We start from the raw sequence: 21,913 nt of genomic DNA on the forward strand, positions 1-21,913 counted from the left end.
TTGAATTGGAGCAAGTATGTACAATAGATAGCAGTACACAATGACAAAAATGTTATATAATTCTGATGTAGAGCACTGCAAATTAGAAAACGGTAAAGTTTTGACTGCATTTTCTTTATTGCAAGTTTATGTGCATCCGCCATCCCCAATTACGTATTTTCAAGGGTTTTTGTATAAATTGTCTCATCACTACTTTTTTCCCAAAGATGTTGCAAACATTGATGCATAAAATGACTAAACAACAAACCAAAATGTAATCTCTGAGTTTTATTTGCTGTATTTTATATATCCTGCCCCAAAATATATACATGTGTTGTAAAGCAAATCAATTGCTATTAAGAATTAAGAAGAAAACAATCACACATGTGAAGATGCTTTCCGTTATCTTTCAACAGATCTGTACATTGCTGATATTGGGTTTAAGAAAAATGCAGCTGCATCAAAGGTTATATGAATGATCAACCAACGCTGTTGTCAGCTGTTAACACTAACACATTTGAAATATTTAAAAACATTTTAATCACACAAAAAATGTCTTTGGTAATCTTTTAAATAATCTTCAGATATCATTTACAGTTTAATCAGAAATAAGAATCTGAATAACTGTCGTGGTAGTTGCTGTGTTGAGTGCAACAACGGCTACTCTTAGTTGCCATGGTGACGGGGGGGGGGCTCAAACACAAAATGATTTGGTGATGATAATGCAAGAAGTAGCGAGGCTCTGAGGCACAATGTGAGGTTCCTCCAGAACATCTTCATGTGTGCAACCTGAATCGGAAAGAATTGGTGCACCAGTTGTTTGTATCACAATTGAGCATGCTGTGCTCTGTGAAGGTCACGTTCCCCTCCGCATCAATCAGGATAATTGTATTGGTCCTGAAAGAACAAACAATATGAACATGCAAACAGAACTAAGACAGGAACAGGTCATGTTGTTTGGTTGATTTGTTTAATTTGAAGTGTGATGTCAGGGACTGTGCCTGCACATGAGCCTTAGCCAGGGGGATGCGTGATATCTGGTGTTAGTAGTAATCGTAACCAACCTGGTGCCATAATCGGGAGTGCGAACGCACACGGCTGACAAAGCCTGGATCATGGACTTGCTGTAACCATCACCTTGGCTCTCCTGAACTGGGTCAGGCGAATTCCTGTTCATCAGATGCACAATGCAGATATGGGTTATTAGGGGGTGACATTTTTAAGAATAGGTTCAATGTAGGTTCAGTTTTTTATATCAAAGCTCATGCATGAAACATATCTCATGAGTCGTGCCTCAGCTGCAGTGTGGATTCAAGTATTGAGACAAGTGGCAATAATAATTACAGCAAGGGAAAACAGAAGCTATGGTTTAAACAATTTTCAAATGTTCAATTCGATGTTTTTAAAATTTGGATATGGAAGCTTTTGTACTACTTTATAGCCACTTAAGATGTACACATAATGGACACAATAAAAAAGTTGCATGTGTGTATGGAATAAAAAAAGAAATGCAAAAGTTTCTAAGCTGTCAACTCATCAGGCAGATACAGCACCCGTGTCTTTGTATGATCCCATTTGCACACATGTTTAGAATGGCAAACATTTTGAATGACTCCTAAAAGGTTCAGATGTGGTGTGTTTGGATTTGTGAATGTCTGGTTTGCACGTACAGATCTTCATTATTAAGTACACCCAAGAGCTCTTGCACAAGTCCATCGCAGGACAGTGACTGGTTGTTGACAATGCGGGTGAACTGCCGCTTGCCTTGCAGCACTTTCTTCCACGGGGTGTCCAGAAGTGAATTACTCAAGCTGTAGATTCCTGTGTAATGGCACATGAAAAATGGGATGGGGTGGTGGCGGTTAGGATATGTCACTGTGATTGAGCAACTCAACAAAAATGCAGGCAGAGAAGAGGGTAAAAGTCAAAACCCTTTCTACAGCAACACACACAAAACAGACCTGATTTCAGACGGATGGGTTCAGTGCTGCCTCTGTTTCCATAGTAACACAAATAATCTTGCAAGGTTCTTCATGGGACATCATGAAACGAAAAATCAGAAATCATATACTTCATGATAGTTGCTAATGCACAGTACTCCCGAATGTGTGCTGTGACAAACAGAGTCTCAGAGGTTTTCCAACTACAACAAAAATAGAAAGATTATGTTAAAGGAGTCACCAGACTGGAAAATGAATTATTTTCATGAAAGGCAGAATCGGTTGGGTGCTTTAAATGTGTTTGAGACTGAGATTCAAGGGAAATTGACATGTGAAGATGCTAGAATTAGGATCACTGCCCAGTACAAATAGTCTAAGACTAGATTCAAATTACACTTAGGTGCTTTGAACAACTTATAGACTACAGTGGACCACCACCATCTGCAAGGCATAAGGACCTGGTCAGCCCGTGAATAGGCAAAATCTGTGTGTATTTGATGCCCATTGAAATGCATTCAAAAAAAATATAAAAATAAATGAACCCCTCCAAACCCTGATAAAACTCTAGTATGCAATTTCCATGAGAAACGGAGAATTGGGGGAACCCCTCAAAAAAATAAACAATTACTGACAAAAAATACGAATAGGTATATCTGCACATGCAGAACCACAACTCTGTCAGTCTGGATGAGTCCACTGTATTGGTATACAAAGGTATAATGTCTTAATGGACAGGGTGAACTGAGTCAGAGTTACTAAATAGAGGGGGAGAAATAACACATGGCCAAATCCTTCTATGAAGAAAAACATTTTTTTTTTCAATGTGAATTTAGTGACGGATCAACTATTGTCCAGTCAATTTGGAATGTGGCGTGGGGACTACTGCAAATTCAAACTGGAAGACAAAATCATAATCTGTTGTGATGTGCGTGACCTATTATTTAAAATAAGCTAAAAGCCGAATAGCACCACAGGGCACAATGTATGGCACCATTAACATCTGACACTACAATTTCATCTTGTATAAAACAATCAATGAAGATAAAAATGTGACAAAATTTATATGAATACTTGTATCACAATCAAACAACATCCATTCACTGTATTCCAATTGTGATTTATCACCCAACAGAAAGAAATTTATCAATTCAGAACATACAATTACTGATTTAAAACAATTAAAAAAAACTCCAACTGCAACTTATTTTAAGTGTCAAGCAACCTTTTGCATTTATTGTCAATTTCACTGAAACGGACAACCAGACACACTTTCATTTGCCACAAATGATTAGGTTGAATCTTGGCATCGTGAAATCTGTCTTCACAAGATCTTGTGTGCAAATTGCATGTGCAGCCTCAGCTGAATATTGTCATGTCGGAACACATCACATACATCGCTATTATGGTCAATTTATTTTCAAGTATGATTACAGCACATTACTATGGTTTCTATGACTGCAGGCATCAAATGAATTCATACAGAACCCACTGAATGATCAAATATGCAAGAAGCCAGTGCAAATAACAGAAACACAATGTAAGGTGCTAACAAGGCTTTACTAAAAACCAGAGCCCTTATCAGCACTCAGGTCAAGGTGCCTCAGACGTATCAAAACACATCACGTGGAGCTGGCCATTGAATGAAAACATGAGCCATTTCTACTTATGAAACCCATGAGAAGCAGCAGAGGGGCATATTTAGGCTTCCATGAGTGAACAGCAGGACGTCAAAGTCACAGAGCAGAGGATCGGGGGATGAGTAGGGAAGAGCAGAAAACAGGCTTTTTACTGATCTCTGTGAGCCTAGCAATCGGCATGCTGCCTGGGAGACCTTGAATGAAGGGTCCCCAAGATCGATGCAGCAAAGCAGTTTCTTCATTACTATGTGTCGAGTTAGATACTATACCAGACTAATAGTGTTTTATTCGGTGATCACTGCAATTTTGTCCTTGCGCCATGATTAATTCACATTTCAGCTGAAATGACCCGAATCACCCCAGAGATCATTTGGAGCAGACTAAAGGTACGATTGCTGACTTTTGAGGGTTTCAAGTGACTATGTGGATGACTCCATAGCTTCATCCGTGACTTACATGTACGTATCGTAGAAAGTTTAGGACGAAATAACCGTTTCCTTTTAATCTCTTCAGAACGAGTATCAATAACCATCCGAAAAAAAAAAACTAAATAAAACTGAGAAAAGAAAAATACAGAATTATCTTTCAAGAGCAGAACTGCATTAAAAAAGTAATAATAATAACCTAACGCTAACCCTAAAAAAACAAAAAGGATTTTAAAGGTGTGGTTTTGTGAAAGTACAATTCATCCAAACATCAGCAAATATTTTACTTACTTGAACTCTGCTGTGAGAAGGTTGAAGCCATTATACAGGTGACTTTCTGTTGAGACCTTCTTTAGGTAGGAGTAGGAGTCCAAGTCCTTGTCTACAAGGTAGTTGGAAACAAGGAAACCTGTGGAAGGATAATGATAGCTTGTAACTCTATTTGACTATGATAAACTGAACAAACGGAGGAATGATGGGTGGAAAAAAACAAAAACAAAATGAACATCACCTCTTCCTTGCGCATCTGGGTTGGGCCGTCCTTCCATGTAGTTTGTGATTGCAGCTAGCTTCCCGTTCTTGGTGATCCCCAGCCATGATCCTCCTTCTTTACCATATTCCAGATCAAGACCTGAGTTGTGGGACATGAGTGCGAGAATCTTGAAAGCAACATCTCTTCTATAAAAATACCAAAGCTTTTGTAGTCATAGTCAAATAACTTGTTCTTAAGCTCCACATTTATTTATTTACCATTTTCTTGATTTATGTGACAGTTACTAACACACAGCTGGTTCGCATGAGAACACATAAAATGAAACAGATACATATCAATGAATTCCGAGCTGAATGAAATTCCAAATCATTAAAAGTAAAAGTAGACAGCAACATTGGAATATAGAGAGGGGGTTCTTGCAGTCGCATCACAGCATGAATTTAAAGGCTTCCAGAGTTTGGTCCATAGTTTATATATATTTACAGTGCATGTGCATCTGCACACCACTTGAGTGCATGCCCTAATATAGAACTAAAATGGACAATCTGCTTGACATGTGATACACATAATGAATCTTCTTGCAATCTTGAAGAATACATAAATCAATAAGTGTGCTTTTTCTTCGGCATGTTCCTTGACAGCTCATGTAAGGGGAAAGAAAAGGTCGTTTAAGTCTACTGCAGTGGCTGGTGATCAATAACCACAGGCCACTTAAACTGACAGTGACCAGTAGAGCCAAATGATCTTACTGCTCGAAAGGTGGACAGAAAGCTAGCCCAAGTGCCCCCCGGGAGCCGTAGCTTACTTCTGCTCTCGTCATGCTACGCCTCCTTCAGGACCTCCCCCCAGTCCCACGATAAGGCAGTGCCATTTATTCCTGTCACGCCGCATAAAAGCAGACATCAATTAAAGGACCCAAGGCTGAAGTCCTGACCCGTCTATTACAAAGGGGACAAGGATGCCATCGCTGCGCGTCCTCCTCCAGAGGAAAGAAAAGGAAGATTGATTTCTCCTGCTATCGGCCATAATGTGTATTGAACATTAGTCAATTAAATATAGTTGACTGTGACAGTGGAGAATTACTAGATTCTGAATTGCTAGAGAGACTATTGCTTCATGATTTAAAGCTATTAAGTTTTGAATAAAGGTGCAGTGAAGGAGAGGTCAAAATGTGTATTACTTTGCATATTCTCAAACATTATGTTTGACTTACTTTGTATTTGGGATGCCATTCATCTACAAAAAGCACAAGATCTGTCTGCTTATTTAACTTTATCAGCAGACCTTAGCCGAGACTAATCCACACTAAACCACCTGCTTATCAGGGCATAAACTTGGGTCACAGAGAAAATCACTTTAAAAACTATCTCAGGAAAGGACACTGGACTTTGCTTTCCACTTCCGCTATCGTCAAATTTGTGGCTCTGTTAAAGGGATACTTATCCATTTGCGGCAATACAAAGTAGTAGTTTGTCCATAATTAATTTGAAAACCTCATTATTTTAGATATACATTTAATAACTTGTAAATGATTATGAAAATAATATAGCTGGCTGCCTTGTTTATTCAACACGTTACCAGACAACCGTCACGTGTATAAACGTTGGACTAAGCTGTACATTGACTCACAGCTTTGCCGAATGGAATGCATCTAGTGTTAATCCTGCAAGAATTAAGCCATATTGTTCTGAGCCAATACTATAAAATGCGCCTACCGAGTGAGATTCTACTTTTAATGTGGAAGCGAATCTTTGTAGACACAAAATAAACTTTGGAGAACAGTGGATCAGGACGTGTAGCGACTGGAGATGGTGGAGATTTCGAGAGCAAGTACAGCTCCTCCCACGGCAAAAAAAAACATAATTTCTGCTTCTTACAGATGTCGACACGACTGTTTGGAATCCCGTGACCATTCAAGGTAAAAATCTATGATGATCCAAATAAATTGTGACCCCTCTCTGTGGCTGTAATGATTCTTTAAATCCATATTGACCCCTTCGTGTGGTTCGGTGGTAAGCAACTCATTGAAGTTGTGACATTATTGCTTCAAATGACTTACCGCTGAGAATGTCACTATTGGTCCCCCAAAATTCTGCAGCCTTTGATGGTCTGTTGTAGAGCTCATCTCTGTTTGCAGCCAAAATTAGCCTTGGGAGAGAAGAGAGAAGTCATGTATTTCGTATCTATTCAGGAAGGCATTTGTATACATTTGTGGAATGAACTTACAGGTGTACCCTGATGAAAAAGGTTTGTTACATGCGCAAACACTTGCAAGCTGCAAGTAACAAACTGTTTTATGTGTGCTTGTTTTGTCACAACGCCATAGGTACCGGTAAACATCTTTCCAGTGTGACTAATTTCTTTTTTTTTTTTTTATAATCAATTTTTAATACTTCCCTTTGCTTTTGGAGGACAAAATAAAATGCTTGTTATTCTCTGGAAATTACAGTCACTGCACAGGAGGCGCCTCATTAATCTTGGGCAATGGGAGCATACATTTTCGGAGAAGATAAATATCAGCCCCGACTGACCTCATAGAGGTCAACCTCTGCGCAGCAAAGGCTAATCATGATAGCTTGTTGATACGGTGCTATCTGAGCCTGTGCTGCTCCAGAAAACAAATTCTAATGATGCCACACACAGAATCTAGTGTTATCAGACCCGGTGGGCAACATCACATTTGAGCAGAGATGAACACTGAAATTGCCAGCAGGACATTTTCGACGAACAGAGCACAAATCAAATATCATCACATCAGAGAACGTGTCTGCCTTGCGACTGACTCGTAATCAGTCCTGTCTTGATCAATGTTTTTTGGATTTGTGATCTTTCATTTTGTAACTTTTTAGTATGCAGCATTGCACATCAATGCTGTTGTAACTACTAGTCTATATACTACGTGTATAGCACTGTTGTAACAGAATGAGGACACACTGTTTCACCTTTCCTCGGGTTGATGTCTGAGTCACTGCACAAACACCTCTGATCTGATCTCCTTAGGCAGGGTCAGAAACCCAAAGACAAGGACAGCGATGGACTTTTTCCAGGTAGGACATTGGCTCTCAGCGTTTGGGGGATTTAAATAGAGCCCCGCTCCACATCACACCCTAACTCGTACAGATGGCTCATTGTGCAGTAGTGCACACGTTTGCATTGCTCACTAAAAGGTCACACTTGCAATAGCACCAACAACAGTGTTGACAGTGCATTATTCATCTCATTACTTATCAGCCATACGTGTAGAACAAGAATGGTGCCTAAACAAATAACTTAATTACATTAAGATAGCACCTCTAAGGAGACAGTTGCTCAATTTGTCAGTAACTAACTATACAAGAGTATAAAAGTATAACACTTTGATCAGAAAATTCATTTAGCATTAGAAGTATGTTGCCCACCAGTCTAACGTGCCTATAGAAGTCGAATATAAGTCCATCAGGGGTCAGCAAGGACAACCTGTGGGGCGTATTCTAAAAATAGCTCACCTGTGATGGGACATGATGATTTCTTTGGAATGTTGTAGAAGTGATTTTTTTTAAAAATGTAAACACAGAGAATTAAAAAAAACAATTTGTGGCATAATAATATGTTCTATGCAGCCTCACGTCTAAATAATACAGTATTCTGATTAATATTGCACATGTGGAACATGAATTAATGAGCAAAATCCATCTGTTTTTATCCATCTCATGGGGCAGCCAATTTCCCACATGCTGTCGACTGACAATGGCACCACAAACAACAAATCATAGCACAGTTTGTGAAAGTCACATGATCAAATTGCAGAGAACATTGCTGGTTGGCTTTTTCTAACCCGTAAATTGATTTTGGACTACTTTCAGATCAGTATGTATGAGGGCTACAACTATATTGCTGCTTCATCTCCGCTGAGCACAATATATTTTATTTAGGTTTTTACAATGATTAACATTTGTTGTAAACTGGTAGCTTTAGTGTAATGTAGAGATTTATAGTGAAGAAGACAAAGGCAACGTTCTTGCCTTAGTAATAATACACATCCTCAAATACACTTCACAAGTCAAAGTCAAGTGAAATCACATGAATACTTTTGAAATCAAGTGCCTCTGCTTATTTAATATTATAATTTGTGTAGTATTAATTAGGCATTGCTTTAAATCAAAATCCAATACAGCATTTCCATTTTATGAGTTCATTGTAAAATATATATTTTAAAAAGTATATAAAATAATCTGAAAATTACCTGTAGGCATTTTTGGATGCAGGCCGGGGGTCAAATTTAATAAAAATGATACACATGGATGCTGTGGGAGATTGATGACAGCCACCCCTGTCCACTTCCACTATCAAAAAATGGTCATGTCTGCCAGGAAGAAGACAACAGCAACAACAAAAATAAAACAAGCATTTGTTTAGAGTGGTCAGGCGTATGCTTCTGGTATGTGGCAATTAAGCTTTCAATATAATTGCTTGCATTATGTTTTTTTATTACATTATGTGGACCTAATTGGTAATGCAGAGCACTGTAAATACCATGTTCATATTTCAACTGATGAACTTCAATGCCTTCAATATGTTTGCGATGACCCTTTTCCGAAACTGCATATCATTCTGTGGAACTGGGAACTATAGGGTTATTGTTTTAATTTTCGATATATATGGAACTGCAATTGCTAGCTTTCATTTTACTTTCGCTATGAAGATAAGCCAGCATACTAGCTATATGTTTTTATTTTGAACGATCAACGGTACCAGCTAACGTCAGCAACACTATGGATAATTACTGCATATTAGTTTGGGTAATAAATCAAGGAAACTTATTTGTCATTTCTGCAAAATCGTGGCTCGTGACTCACCGATAGTAATATTCTGGAGTAACCCGCTGTGCAAAGTTTACTACTAAAGTAGCCTCTCTACTGCCAAATGGCTCAGGTTAGGGTAGGTTTTCCAGTGGTTATCTCGGTTTACTCGTTGCTCCGTCCCTCTCTTTTGCGTCGACTAAGGCGGATTCGGTTTGCTATTGACGTCCCGAATGTCGCCCACTCTTGTCATGTAGGTAAATAAAACGAGCGCATCTTTTTCCAAGGTCCTCTGGTGACGTTGATTGGCCAGTTCAGTCCCAAGTCAAGTGGATATATTTCATTTCCGTTTTCCGTAACTGTCAAAATAAAAGAATTGTTATTGCCTCCGTATCGTGAAAATAAATATTTTATCCAATAAAAGTTAAAAAGGTATAAATTACATTGAAGGTCGTGCATAATGCTTTTGGGCAGTCTCATCACACTCGTAATCACGCCTTTGGACAATTTCGAGGCCAGGGTTCGATAAATATATATTAATAGTATATACTATGCATGTTTTTGGAACGTGGGAAGAAACCAGAGCACCTGTCGCCCAAACAATCAACCCCCCCCCCCATATGTATATGTAAATATAAAATATGTATTAACTGTAGAACCTGTCTTACTTTTACTTTAGTAAAAATACTACAATTTACGTTTATCATACAATATCTACCCACCCAGCCATCCCCGAATCGCTTATTCTCATTGGGGTCGAACATGTTTTTTTTCTCCCCAATAAAATCAAGATGAAGAAAGGACTGGGTATCTGTAGATTTTAAATTCCTTTTGTTACGGAATATATTTTTAACGATAATCATTGAAAAAAATCATAAAAATGAACATTTAGAGGAATTCCTTGATTATTTTGTCAACATAGTCCGTAAATGTTTACAATCTACGTATTTATGCAATTCTGTGCGATTGGCGATGGGCGGAGACACTAGTCTGTGTCCGACAGCATCCATGGTTTTGAATGAAAGGGGATAGAGGTTGCCTTTTATACAGCGCGACGACACTGTCATTAATTGGCAATTATTCACCAACGCAACCAAGTTGCAACTTTCCAATCAGTAGTTATACATTTTCGTGTGTTTTTGCGCTAGTTCTGCATTACACCGAAGGCAAGTGAACGCACCAATATCTGAGATTAGTCAGGTTGACAGCGAAGGTCCGCAGCAGCTCAACTGCATACAAAAAGATACTCATTCAAACCACCGGAACTACTGTCCATCATCTCGCAGGCTCTCGTCGCGTCCGTAAAGGAAGATGGACTGGACAAACTGAGGTAAAAGCAATGCAGCACATTGTACTGTCGCGCAAATCCATGCTTGCACCACCAAGTTGTAATCTGTGCTTTACAACTCACGATAACCAGGGGGGCGTCATGAATGCAATTGAGAGAAATTAGGCAATGACGCATCTTGAGGAGATGTACTACGCTTTTGTCTAACGATCATTCATACGAGACAAAAACCATTTAGTTTTGTAGCCTTTATAAGTGTACTGGCTATTCTATAAATTCGTTTGTGGACCAATTTCCCCTATTGATCCAATTTTTTTTAGAACGAGCCACCAATTAACTCATCCTTTATGATGACATAGTTTTTGCTCCTACAGTTTTAATGAGTTGTTGCATGTCATTATCGGCAGATTGGGAGTCTGTCGGTGGCAGGACATGTTGTCTTTGTTATAGTATCATATTCAGACTAATGTGCGCAAACATATCCAAGACCAGTCTTGAAAATGCTCTTAATTGCGTTATCTGCATACTCCGTTCATGTTTGCCTAATACCCAGCTTTGAAGTGAGGGGTGAATGCATCCAATTAACTTAATTGTGCTTGAGCACTTCATTTACAACTACTTCTCGAGACACAGTCAAAAGCCACATGCCGTGGCCTGTATTGGATCATGTCAGAACAAATGTTCAGTTTGTTGATGATTATAATAATAAGAATCACAAAATCTCATTTCAGTACCCATATTAGGTAATATGCCAAATACATGTTATGATGAATATAATATTTAAAGGGTTTGCTTATTCTTTTCCTTCTTTCATTAAGTCATTAGAGTTGAGACTGAGCAATAGCATCAATTTTTTGCCTTGTTAAAAATTCCTTAACCTCAGAAACTGGAGAAAAGTCATGGCAAAAATTGCAACAGAATGTGTTGATTTTGTGAAAATTTCTTTTAATCAAGATGGGTCTGTCTTCGGGCTTTCATCATCTTCACCCTGCATCACTATTGGCCCATCTTAAAGGTTAAAATGTCATTTTTGTTGTGGTACTGATATGACTTGAGGCTAGGTTCAACCTTGAGTTCTTTATTGTGCTAATTTACTTCGAAACATGGTCCCTGAAGAAGATGTGGTATTTGAAACTGTCAGCTCTGTGGCATAGTTACTCATTCACATTTGAAAACACACTAACAGTTGGTTAATGTCAGATCCATTTAGCTTATTATGTGACAAATAAGTCATGGCACCATCAGGGTATGACTCCCTTATTTGAGCGACTTTTGGACATTTTAAGCATCCTCGTGTATTGCTTGTATGTGGCTGCCATTTTGCATTCATAAGCACGAATGATACTGATTTAAGATGTGTTAGTACTATTTGTCTTCGCGTGACATGACGGACTGCTTCTCACACCCCTGTGAACTTTTCATACCTCCCCCTTTGGACCGAACACTAATATCACGTTCCTTCATCAGAAGATAAAAAAATGACTTGAATGAATTCCTTTTTTATTTGATTTTTTTTTGTCTCAGTTTTTCTTCAATAAACTCAAACAGCTGTTACAAGGCATGGAAGAAAATTTCAGGGATCAAGGCATTTTTTTTTCTTGGTGTCATCACATTATGCAAAACAGATCTGAATGATAATTTTACACCATGTATCCCAGTGGAAGAAAACACTTTTTTGCATGAATAATTTGAGTTTTTTCCCCTTGGCTGCTTGACAATGAAATCCTGGCTGTTTTCACCATTATTGGAAGGAATCATATTTTCATCAAAATAGTGTCTGTAATGGTTATTTACTCAACAGAAGACACTACCATACATTTGACAATGTTATTTTCCAAATAAAACTAGTCTTCTTGTTTTATGTAATTTTATTTCTCGATTTTATTGACGAATATTCACATTTCATATTGTTCTTAATTTCTTTTGGTGAATTGTAGAATGTTTGGATCATTTAAATGATCCTTACTCTTGTTTTGCTAAACTCTTTGTTCTTATACTAGCTTAGCTTCATATCAGTTTTACTGTGCCTCTTGTGTTTCCTCGTCAATGATGTCCGCTAACAGTTTTATTATCATACATACAGTCATCCTGTTGTTTGTGTGCGCAGAGGCGCAGCCAGGGAATAACATAACCCTCTGGGCCCAACCTCATCAATGCCACAAATTGAAAATACTATTTTCCAAGGCCTCTGTTAGTCTTGGATCTTGAGAATCATCATCACTTTTCTTCTTCTTATAGGGTTGTTTTGTGTGCGCGTGTCATACATTTCTCGATTCTGCTTTTTATTGTGGAAAAGCACCATGTGATACAAGGTTTGCATGAGAATTTGTGAATTATGTGAATTTATTTATTTGTTTGTTTGTTTTTTATAGAGGCCATAGATATGCTTATGGGATGTTTGAGACAGACATGATGCAATCTTTTTATTGATTGACATAAAATATTTAACTCTCTCAGACTGTTCCTTTCTCTTGTGTCAATTTACTCTTTGTTCCTGTCTCATTACGTAGTGCGGGTTGAGGCGGAACTAATAGTTTCCTAATTACTCCCTCACTGTCACTTATCATTGACATACCTGTCTGAACACGATGCTCTGGCAAAGTTACGTCTGTTCCTGGTTGCATTTTTAAGACCATGTTGATGCGTAGTTTAGTGGTCACATCCCATTAACTGATGTTTCTTCATAAACCGTTTTTTTTTTAAAAGGTAATATGTTATATTACCTTTAATCTTGTTATTATATATGATTATTAAAAATTTCATTCACTGTATCAATAATTTCACATTGATAATGTTAAAGATATCTCACAATAATTAGGAGATAATTATTAATCTGCAACACTTTTATTTATAACATTGTGCCAGTTTTTATATTTTTAAATTTCAATTTTCCAATGATCACCTCTACAAGATTCCTAGAAAATCCCAATGTCCCACTGGTGAGCCATGTTTAGAACAGGCCCGCGGTATACTCATGAGGTCCTTGGGGGCTACCTGGTGCCGGTGAGCATCACGTTGATGCCCCCTGCTTTAATTAATTACAATTCGGGAAGTTTTGCGGAAACGCTAGAACTAGAACTGTTCTCACTGTTAATTTCACTGCCCATGATTTGGAAGCTTGGCTGTGGGAAGGACAGCCATTTTCAAGCCACACCAAGACTTGCATTGCTACACCATAAGTATTTTGATAACGAGTGCTGAAATAAAAAAGTGATTGAAATGCAGTTAGTTTAAAATGACTGATGCTTCCCCAAGTAGCACAAAGTAACCAAAATGAAAATTTAATGGGCAGGTCACAATAAAACAAAACTCATAGTAGAGGATTCTCATCAGGTATTTAATGGTTTGAGATCCATTAGACAGGTTTTGACCTTGTTGTTGTTCCTTGTCTGCTGTAGAAGAGACTATTAGAATCCCCCTTTTGAAATCATCGCAAATATTATGCTCTACACTGTTAATCTTTTTCATCTTACCGTTATTCCTACCTCATTATAGTTTCATGTTCAGTGTAGCATTTCATTAGCAAGGTTGCATGGGGGTTGTTGAGGAGCAGCGTTATTAGTACAGAAATACTATTATGCATTTGCTATTTCATTTAGAGCAGGTATTAGTTGCCTTAAACACTTGAGTAGTACTTAATACGTGAACTGGTGATCTTGGGCTTAATGAATATGATATTCATATCGAACAAAAATGACATGAGCTAAAATCAAAGATCTTTCTGTCTGTCTAATATGGTAATATTTTATTTTCTCAAATATTGTTAACAAATCTGTCTAATTCTAAGTTTGTGCGCACTTTTTCCAAGATATTCTAGCAAATTTACACGAGTTGCATATTAAGATGTACGGCATGTAGTGCAACACGTCTTCTTTGCTCACAGTTGTTTATGAGAATGAATGTTGGTCCACTTCTCTTCAATGGCCCTGCAAAGTTGCTGGATACTTATTTGCGTTTTCTTTCGCACAGTGCCTTTAACTAATGTCTCATCTGTTTTCACTGTCTTCTTCAATTGAAAAAAATGCGTGATGCCTGAGAACAGTATATGTTTACAAGTATTTCTTTTTGTATATTTGAATCATTTCACAACATTCATAGTGCAACTATGCATAGTTTAGTTTTTTGTTCTATTTTAAAACGTACTTAACATTTACAACCAAAAATGTTAATGCCACTGTACCACCTTTAATTTAAGTTGCACCATTTTTTATGAACATGTCAGGAAAGTTCGTACAAGCTGCCAAGTTTAATAAAAGTTGAATATATTATAAGAGCAGCTTCTTGTAGGTCCAATATGTTGTGATTTACATATGATCCATTTAGTCAACTTACCCGTCCGTCCGTCCGTCCGTCCGTCCGTCCGTCCGTCCGTCCGTCCATCCATCCATCCATCCATCCATCCATCCATCCATCCATCCATCCATCCATCCATCCATCATTTGATCCGCTTCCACACATACAGCAAATATAATGTTGGTCATGTTGCACATATGATGGCATTTATTTTATTTTTAACATGGGCAAGATGTTTTCTGGTGCCAAACTGAAATGGCTTGTGATATTGAGCAGTCATGGAAAATAAGTAGGAACCCCAAGTGAATGCCCCTTTGTTGGTCTGACACCTGCAGAGCTCAGCCTCCTGATCTTAATGTGATTAACATGCACCTCCAAGCTCCCTGGCCCTCCCGTTGCACACCCCCTTGGCTACCCATGCTGGCACAGCGCTGTTGTCTTGGCACACCACATTGCTTCTATTGCTAAGGAGATAACTCGGGTCTTTGTCCGGGATGGACCAACATAATTGAACTGCAGTAAAATATAATTAAGGCAAAAAAGTACCTTTTTGAATTTTAATGCAGCATAACCTCATAAAAAGTACTCCATATATCTCAAATTATTTCTGGAGTTTGAAGCAGCTGATGTATGCAGCCCCTTCTGCTATCATCTGCTATCATCGACAATAATCACTCTCCGAGGCCTAATTCTTACCAGAATTAAAAGATTAATTTTGCATGCGTCCTATGCCTCTTTTTCTTTGGCTTTTTGCTACACTTTTATTGAAAGAATAGGGGAAAGCTTACCAAGAAATACGTGGATGAAAATTGTCATCAGAAAGGACTCAGTCCAAGTGCCTTTGCCAATGTGTGTCTCAGTGGCATGTTTACCTGGAGATGATTGCCCGTAATCATGTGTATGACTGAGCTAAAGTGTTTTTTAGAATGTTTAGCATTTTGTTTTGGTTGGCTGCCACTTCTTTGTTTTCTCTTTCATTGCTGTAGTCTTGCTCTCAAACTTCCAGCTTTTTTGGGATTTGGATCTTCTATGGCAGGTGTTACATAGGCCCACATGGACTTTATTAAAAGGTGCACCTTTGTTTTTTGAGAAAATTAAAGTGTGCCTTATGGTGCACAAAATACGGTACTTATTTTTTTTTTTTAAAACCAGATTTAATCAAAGTCAAAGTCAAAGTCAAAGTCAGCTTTATTGTCAATTTCTCCACATGCCAAAGACACACAAAGAAACCGAAATTTCGTTCCCCCCTATCCCACGGTGACAAGACATGGCTCACAACAGACAAACAGTAAACAAGTATAACAAAAGCGTGCTGAATAAATAATGAATAAATAACACAACAATAAATAAATAAATAATTAATTAAGAGGAGCGTAAAAACGCGTACAAACGCGTACAGCAGACATTCCCAAAAATAGCGCAACAGTGCCGCACGCTACGCAGAAGGGGGTAGCGAGTTCAGGGCCCTAACAGCCTGGAGAAAGAAGCTGTTGGCGAGTCTGGTGGTGCGGGAGCGCAGGCTCCTGTACCTCTTCCCAGAGGGCAGAAGGTCAAACAAGGAGTGAGCCGGGTGACCCACATCTCTGGCAATCGAGGTTGCCTTGCGGGCGAGATGGGAGGTGTAAATGTCCTTCAGGGAGGGAAGCGAAGCACCAATAATCTTACCAGCCGTATTCACTATGCGCTGCAGGGCCTTCAAGTTCTGTTCAGTGCAGTTACCACCCCAGACAGCGATGCAACTGGTGAGGACGCGCTCAATGGTGCCACGGTAGAATGTAGACAGGACTGCCTGAGGAGCACATGCACGCCTGAGCTTCCACAGGAAATACAGGCGGCGCTGAGCTTTCTTTGCCAGTGACGAGGTGTTCGCGGACCAGGAGAGGTCCTCACTGATGTGCACCCCCAGGAACTTGGTGCAGGAGCTGGTACCAAAGTTACATTGGTATCATTTTGAAAATATTGTCTGTCTTGCTTACAGGTCGACATCATGATCTTGTCTTCGTCTTTCTTTTTTCAGTTAGTCTGTCTTTTTGGTTTTGTAAAGACACATCTCTCAACAAATAGGTATTTTGCTCTCCTGAATATGCTCCAAGTCCCTATGCGGAATGATATGTACACATCCATTTGCAAAATACACACAGCCACTATGCTAAATATACATGGCGTGCTGTGTTCACGGTGTCTCTTGGCTGCAACTTTAGACATACAGAATAATAAGGCCAGTCTTTTTGCTCATCTTTCATCATGTCCACACTCCTCACTTTGCATCCATGTGTTCCTCCCTCCACCCCCAGACCTGGCTCTGTGTGCTACAGGAGGATTAAACAGGCCTCAACATTCTGGTGCGCCTTGATTATGTCCAGGGATAAGAGCTGCTTAATTGTAATCACTGGAGCTGAGCTATGCAGCGTAAACATGGGAATAGACCACACACTTCAGACAAATATACAAACACAGGGGTTGCAGGGATGAGGGCAGAATTTTGCGTACTTTTAAACAACGTTTAATGTGTTAACTGAGCTGTTAAGATATTTTGCAGATCAGTGTGCAGAAATAATGGCTGGAGCAGGTTTTCTATTGGTTTTAATATTTCACCAATGGTGGGCCTTCGGTATATGGCAACATGTTCCTTGAAAAAGAAAAGAAAAACTTAAGGCATTCTATTCTTTCTGCCTGAGCAACTTGTCAGTTTACAATTTTTACGACTGAGTCCCCGTAATCAGTCTACGAAAATTATACACGAAAATTGCACTCACACGGGCAATTTGGCGTGCTCAATCAGCCTTCCATGCATGTTTTTGGGATGTGGGAGGAAACTGGAGTGCCTGGAGAAACCCACGGGGGCACAGGGAGAACATTCAAACTCCACACGGGGAGGGCCGATGGTAGAATCGAACCCGCACTCTCTAAACTGTGAGGCGGACGTTCTCACCAGTGCCTCACCATGCCGAGAGAGAGAGAGAGAGAGAGAGAGAGAGAGGAGAGAGAGAGAAATGCAGATGTGGGGTCAGCGCTCGGTGACCTGTCCTTTAATACCCTTTGTCCCATTCTTCTTGGATGTGGTTGTTGAAGTAGCAGTTTAAAGAAGGTTTTGCTCCATGCATCCAGCTACTCATGTGAAGTTACATAAGCATAAGTTACATATTTTCTGACAAAAGACAAGGCAGAGTCATCTCAACAGAATCTGCATCGGATGGATGTTGCGGGCCATCAGGACTGTTGTGTTTCATTGTGCCTACACTGTAACTCCACTAGCTAGCTCTCCTGAGACACACGCCTATGCGATTTGTTGCTTGGTGTGGGACCACTCACTTAATTGCTCTATACTGCCCTTGTGACTACATTATCTTCCTGGACTGTCCTCTCATTTGCACTCAAATATTTTAGCATGATTGGCACTGCAGTCACTCCCACCACACACTGATACCATATATGTGCTGTGGGTTATTTGGAAATCACTTGCCAAAGCTAAAGTTGATTGCTCAGATAGCATGTCATGTCAGAATCGTATTGAAGGAGATTCTGGAATCAAATAGTATACTCATGCATATATGTAACAGAACATGTATTTTCTCTGTATGCAGTACTTGTGGCCAAGATAATTTACATGTGGAGGTCATGCGAGAAGACCTCTCAAAGAGGCTGTCAAATAAAGACAGGAAAATGTTTTCCTCCCCTCCTTAAGAGCTGGCAGTAGATATAAAGGGACACTGTCAGAAAATGAATGTGGCAGAGAAGATGCCAGCGTATTCATCAATGCGGGTCTTTATGTGTGGGAGGCTTTTTGATGTGCTGCTATGGCTCCCACTGCATTGGTCTTGTGTTGTGGTTGAAAGCCAGGAGCTTTACCCAGCTGGGACACAACTATGCTATATCCAAGCTGTCGCGCCAATCTCACAATGACCTGTAGACAAGTGACCTACAGTATGTGTGGAGAATAACAATACACAGTCCAGTAATGATTCCGGTAGCCACTGTTTTGTACTTTTTTTATCAGGTTTTATGTGATCAGTTGATTGTAATATTTTCTTTTACAATTCTTAATATGCTTCGCTGTTTCCCTCGGTCTACCTATTCAATATCTGTCACTCAGTACACCAGTGGTTTTCGTTCTTTTTTTTTGATACATTCAAAATGGTTGCATGTACGTAACTGTGCATCTTGCAATTCCTTTGATTGATTACCCATCTTGTATCGGATTGCTTATTTCTCCAACCGTTGACAGCTGTCTGTTCACACCACTCTAGCTAATATAAATGCAGTCACTTACCACAGGTAAAAAAAACCCACATCTGAATGTAAGTACTCGTTTTGGTCCATGTTTTGCTCAGGCAAAAAAAATAGTTGGGTTCAGACATAAGGGGGCTTTGAAATCGTATATCAAAACCTTATGTAAAAACCTGTAGAAGCTTGAAATGTATCTCTTGTGTCCTTGTCATATTTTGATGGGAATCCCAAATGTTTTATGTTCACAGCAAAAATCAAGGAATTGGCCTCATTGTTCCAATACTTGAGAAGGAAAGGGTGTGGCGTGTCCTCAAAGTCTTTACTTACCTGTCTCCACCTAATGCATGAAGTTTTATTGAACAGTTTAATTATCACATTTGAATTTATCCTCAACTTGGGCTGCCATTATGGAATATTTGTAGAATCTTTTATTCAATGGGTTATTTCATTGAATAATTGAAAATGATAAAATTGTATTGTGTGTATTACTAAAACATTTGTGCCGATTTCTGTTTGGTATTGTTAGTGATAAAAACAACAACAGCAGTGTCATGAGAAGGATAAATCAACATTTTTTAACTGATTCAGTCACTTTTCAGACACTTTTAAGTTGAAGATAACTCTAAATGATTACTCAATGATGAAAATAATTGTAGATTAATGTGATAAGCGATTAATTGTATATTAATTGATTAGTTTTGACTTGTGTAGCACCAAATGTTATATAGAAAGTTTAATCATGAAAGTTTGAAGATTATTCGCGATAAAATAGATTAGTATTTATCAAAAGTGTCAGCAATGTAGACCCGACCTTGCCAGAGCTGCTTGTGCTCAAGGTAACGCATTACTGAACTGTGTGGAGACCCCTGGGTATTTTAATATGATATCCTAATAGATACGCTCATCCTCTTTTGAGAATTGAGCTAGAAAAAATCCACCAGAGCTTTACCTGCTCTGCTGAACTAAAGTGAAACATCCATGAATATGACTGGATTCAAAATACATTTAATGGTTACTTATACCTTGACCTTCCCATTCAATGTTGCTTAAGAGAAATAAACTGGATAAAATCTGTGTGTGTGTGTGTGTGTGTGTGCGCGTGTGTGCATGTGTTTGTGTGTATGTGAGGAACATGGTTGAAACAGTTTTGCACAGCAGTGTAGCTCTGTATTGTTGTTATCATTTACAGTAATTTTCGCAAAACCTGAAGGTGCGCCTTTTAATGACGGGCCGTAAAATGTAGATGTAGTAATATGTAGACCTGGTGAACCAATCAGAGGACATTAATTTGTATGTAATATACGTCGACCAGGCCGATAAACCAATCAGAGGACTGTACGTAATACATAGAGAATGTACTTCCACTGCTATTGATAAATAAATTCTGTCAGTTTGTGCAAAGCAAACAGCATTAGGACTCTCTAAAATGGCATCAACAAAGAGACATGCTTACGAGGCACAATTCAAGCTCTCTGGACAGCCGGGATCATAGCCGAAGAGCAACGTAACAAGGAGCTTGACGAGACGGAACTTGTCATGTTTAATGGCGAACTTGCCGAAATGTTTAATTCGAATACAGAAGATGACTTTGATGGATTTGCGTATGAATATTGATTAACAGTAATGTGAGTAGAGTACATGGTTAAATAGGATAACTTACAAGAGAACTCACTGTCTTGCTCCCGTGACATCTTTTTCTGAACCAAAAGTCACGGCATGGATGCATCCTATGATGCGATGGGCCCTATGTGTGGATTAAATACAAAAAAAGCCCCCGCAATTGAGTCTGCGCTATTAACCCGAAGCACCTTATAGTGGGGAAAGTACGGTAATTAAAATGCTCGTCAACTATATAAACATTTAACCTTGCTTTGCTTTTACATTAGTGAATCCTTAAAACTAAAATGTTTTGGGCAAGAATACAGTCAGCGCTTGAAATGGCCTTAAATAATATCTTGCCCTAATATAACTGAGTCTGTTAATCCGTTGTTTCCTGTCACACCCGATATATACTACACCGCTCACAAATAAGCCATCCTGGATGCACCACAGGGATTTAGAAAGTATATTACAGCACAGCAAAATCAATTGGCTGACTGGCTGTAGCCAACACAGATATCCAAATGTCTGACACCAATTCCAAATTCCTGCTTTTTGCATGTAGCTACTGCTGGGTTGACAATCTGCATCCAGCTGTTTGAGGCAGGATATGAATATCTTAAGCAGTGCATAGCAAATCACAAACACACCCTAAAAATTATACAGCATATTCTGGTAATGGTAAAACCAAACAAAAAGTTGTGAATGTGTCTGTTTCTGCATTATTGAAAGAACACAAGCATGACTGAAGCAGGCAACACACTTCTATATTTGTGTTGGAAAATCATGTGTGCCGTCCTCCCCCTCATCTTCGCCCCCCTTTCAGTTCCATCATAATCTCCTCTTATGGGCCTCAGCCCATGGTATCTTAAACCACTTTGTCTGCAGCAGCTGCCAAGGCTCAGTACAGAGAGGTATAGAGAGATTAAAATCGTCTTTGCAGCCTCCTCAAGGAATCCAGCATGCCTCTTGCTCCTGTTGTCTTTGATGGGTTCCAATTCATTTCAGTGCTGCTCGATGCTAGGGGGTTCCTACACAGATTGGTCTATATACAGTCCTATGATTGGCATTATCATGACTCATTCAGATACAATAAAAGCCTGAGCTGTTTTCATAGTCAAAGTGCTTGGGTCAACATGCGTTGGGAAGTGATGTACTCCAGATGTACACAAGAGAGATGTTCCTAAATAAGAAGTCTTGACATTGGATTCTCATCACTCACTGTATAATACCACTCTTTGCCTTCTTCTGTGA

General features: G+C 39.1%; 2 protein-coding genes across 10 annotated transcripts in view; one reads left to right on the top strand and one right to left on the bottom strand.

Annotated features, from left to right (window-relative positions):
• Positions 1 to 252: 252 nt before the first annotated feature.
• On the bottom strand, positions 253 to 9,515 carry tango2 (transport and golgi organization 2 homolog (Drosophila)). Its single transcript, XM_088375141.1, has 9 exons — positions 9,310 to 9,515; positions 8,697 to 8,816; positions 6,534 to 6,622; positions 4,493 to 4,612; positions 4,273 to 4,390; positions 1,941 to 2,008; positions 1,650 to 1,800; positions 1,044 to 1,148; positions 253 to 876 (listed from the first exon to the last, which is right to left on the bottom strand). The coding sequence occupies exons 2-9, from the start codon at positions 8,750 to 8,752 to the stop codon at positions 756 to 758; spliced, it is 828 nt and encodes a 275-aa protein (XP_088231267.1). The 5' UTR covers positions 8,753 to 8,816; positions 9,310 to 9,515; the 3' UTR covers positions 253 to 755.
• Positions 9,516 to 10,259: 744 nt separating this feature from the next.
• The window catches only part of arvcfb (ARVCF delta catenin family member b), a 136,522-nt gene continuing 124,868 nt past the window's right edge, over positions 10,260 to 21,913 (top strand). For 5 of the 9 annotated variants that reach the window (XM_088376148.1, XM_088376146.1, XM_088376147.1 and 2 more), the window contains exon 1: positions 10,260 to 10,582. The gene's annotated coding sequence lies outside the window, so the exon portion shown is untranslated. The remainder of the gene's footprint in view (positions 10,583 to 21,913) is intronic. The other 4 variants (XM_088376152.1, XM_088376151.1, XM_088376154.1 and 1 more) reach the window with 2 other exon arrangements.

This window comes from Syngnathus floridae, chromosome 5 (assembly GCF_059516105.1).
Source record: "Syngnathus floridae isolate MCC-2025c chromosome 5, RoL_Sflo_1.0, whole genome shotgun sequence".
In the NCBI taxonomy this organism is placed as follows: Eukaryota; Metazoa; Chordata; class Actinopteri; order Syngnathiformes; family Syngnathidae; genus Syngnathus; species Syngnathus floridae.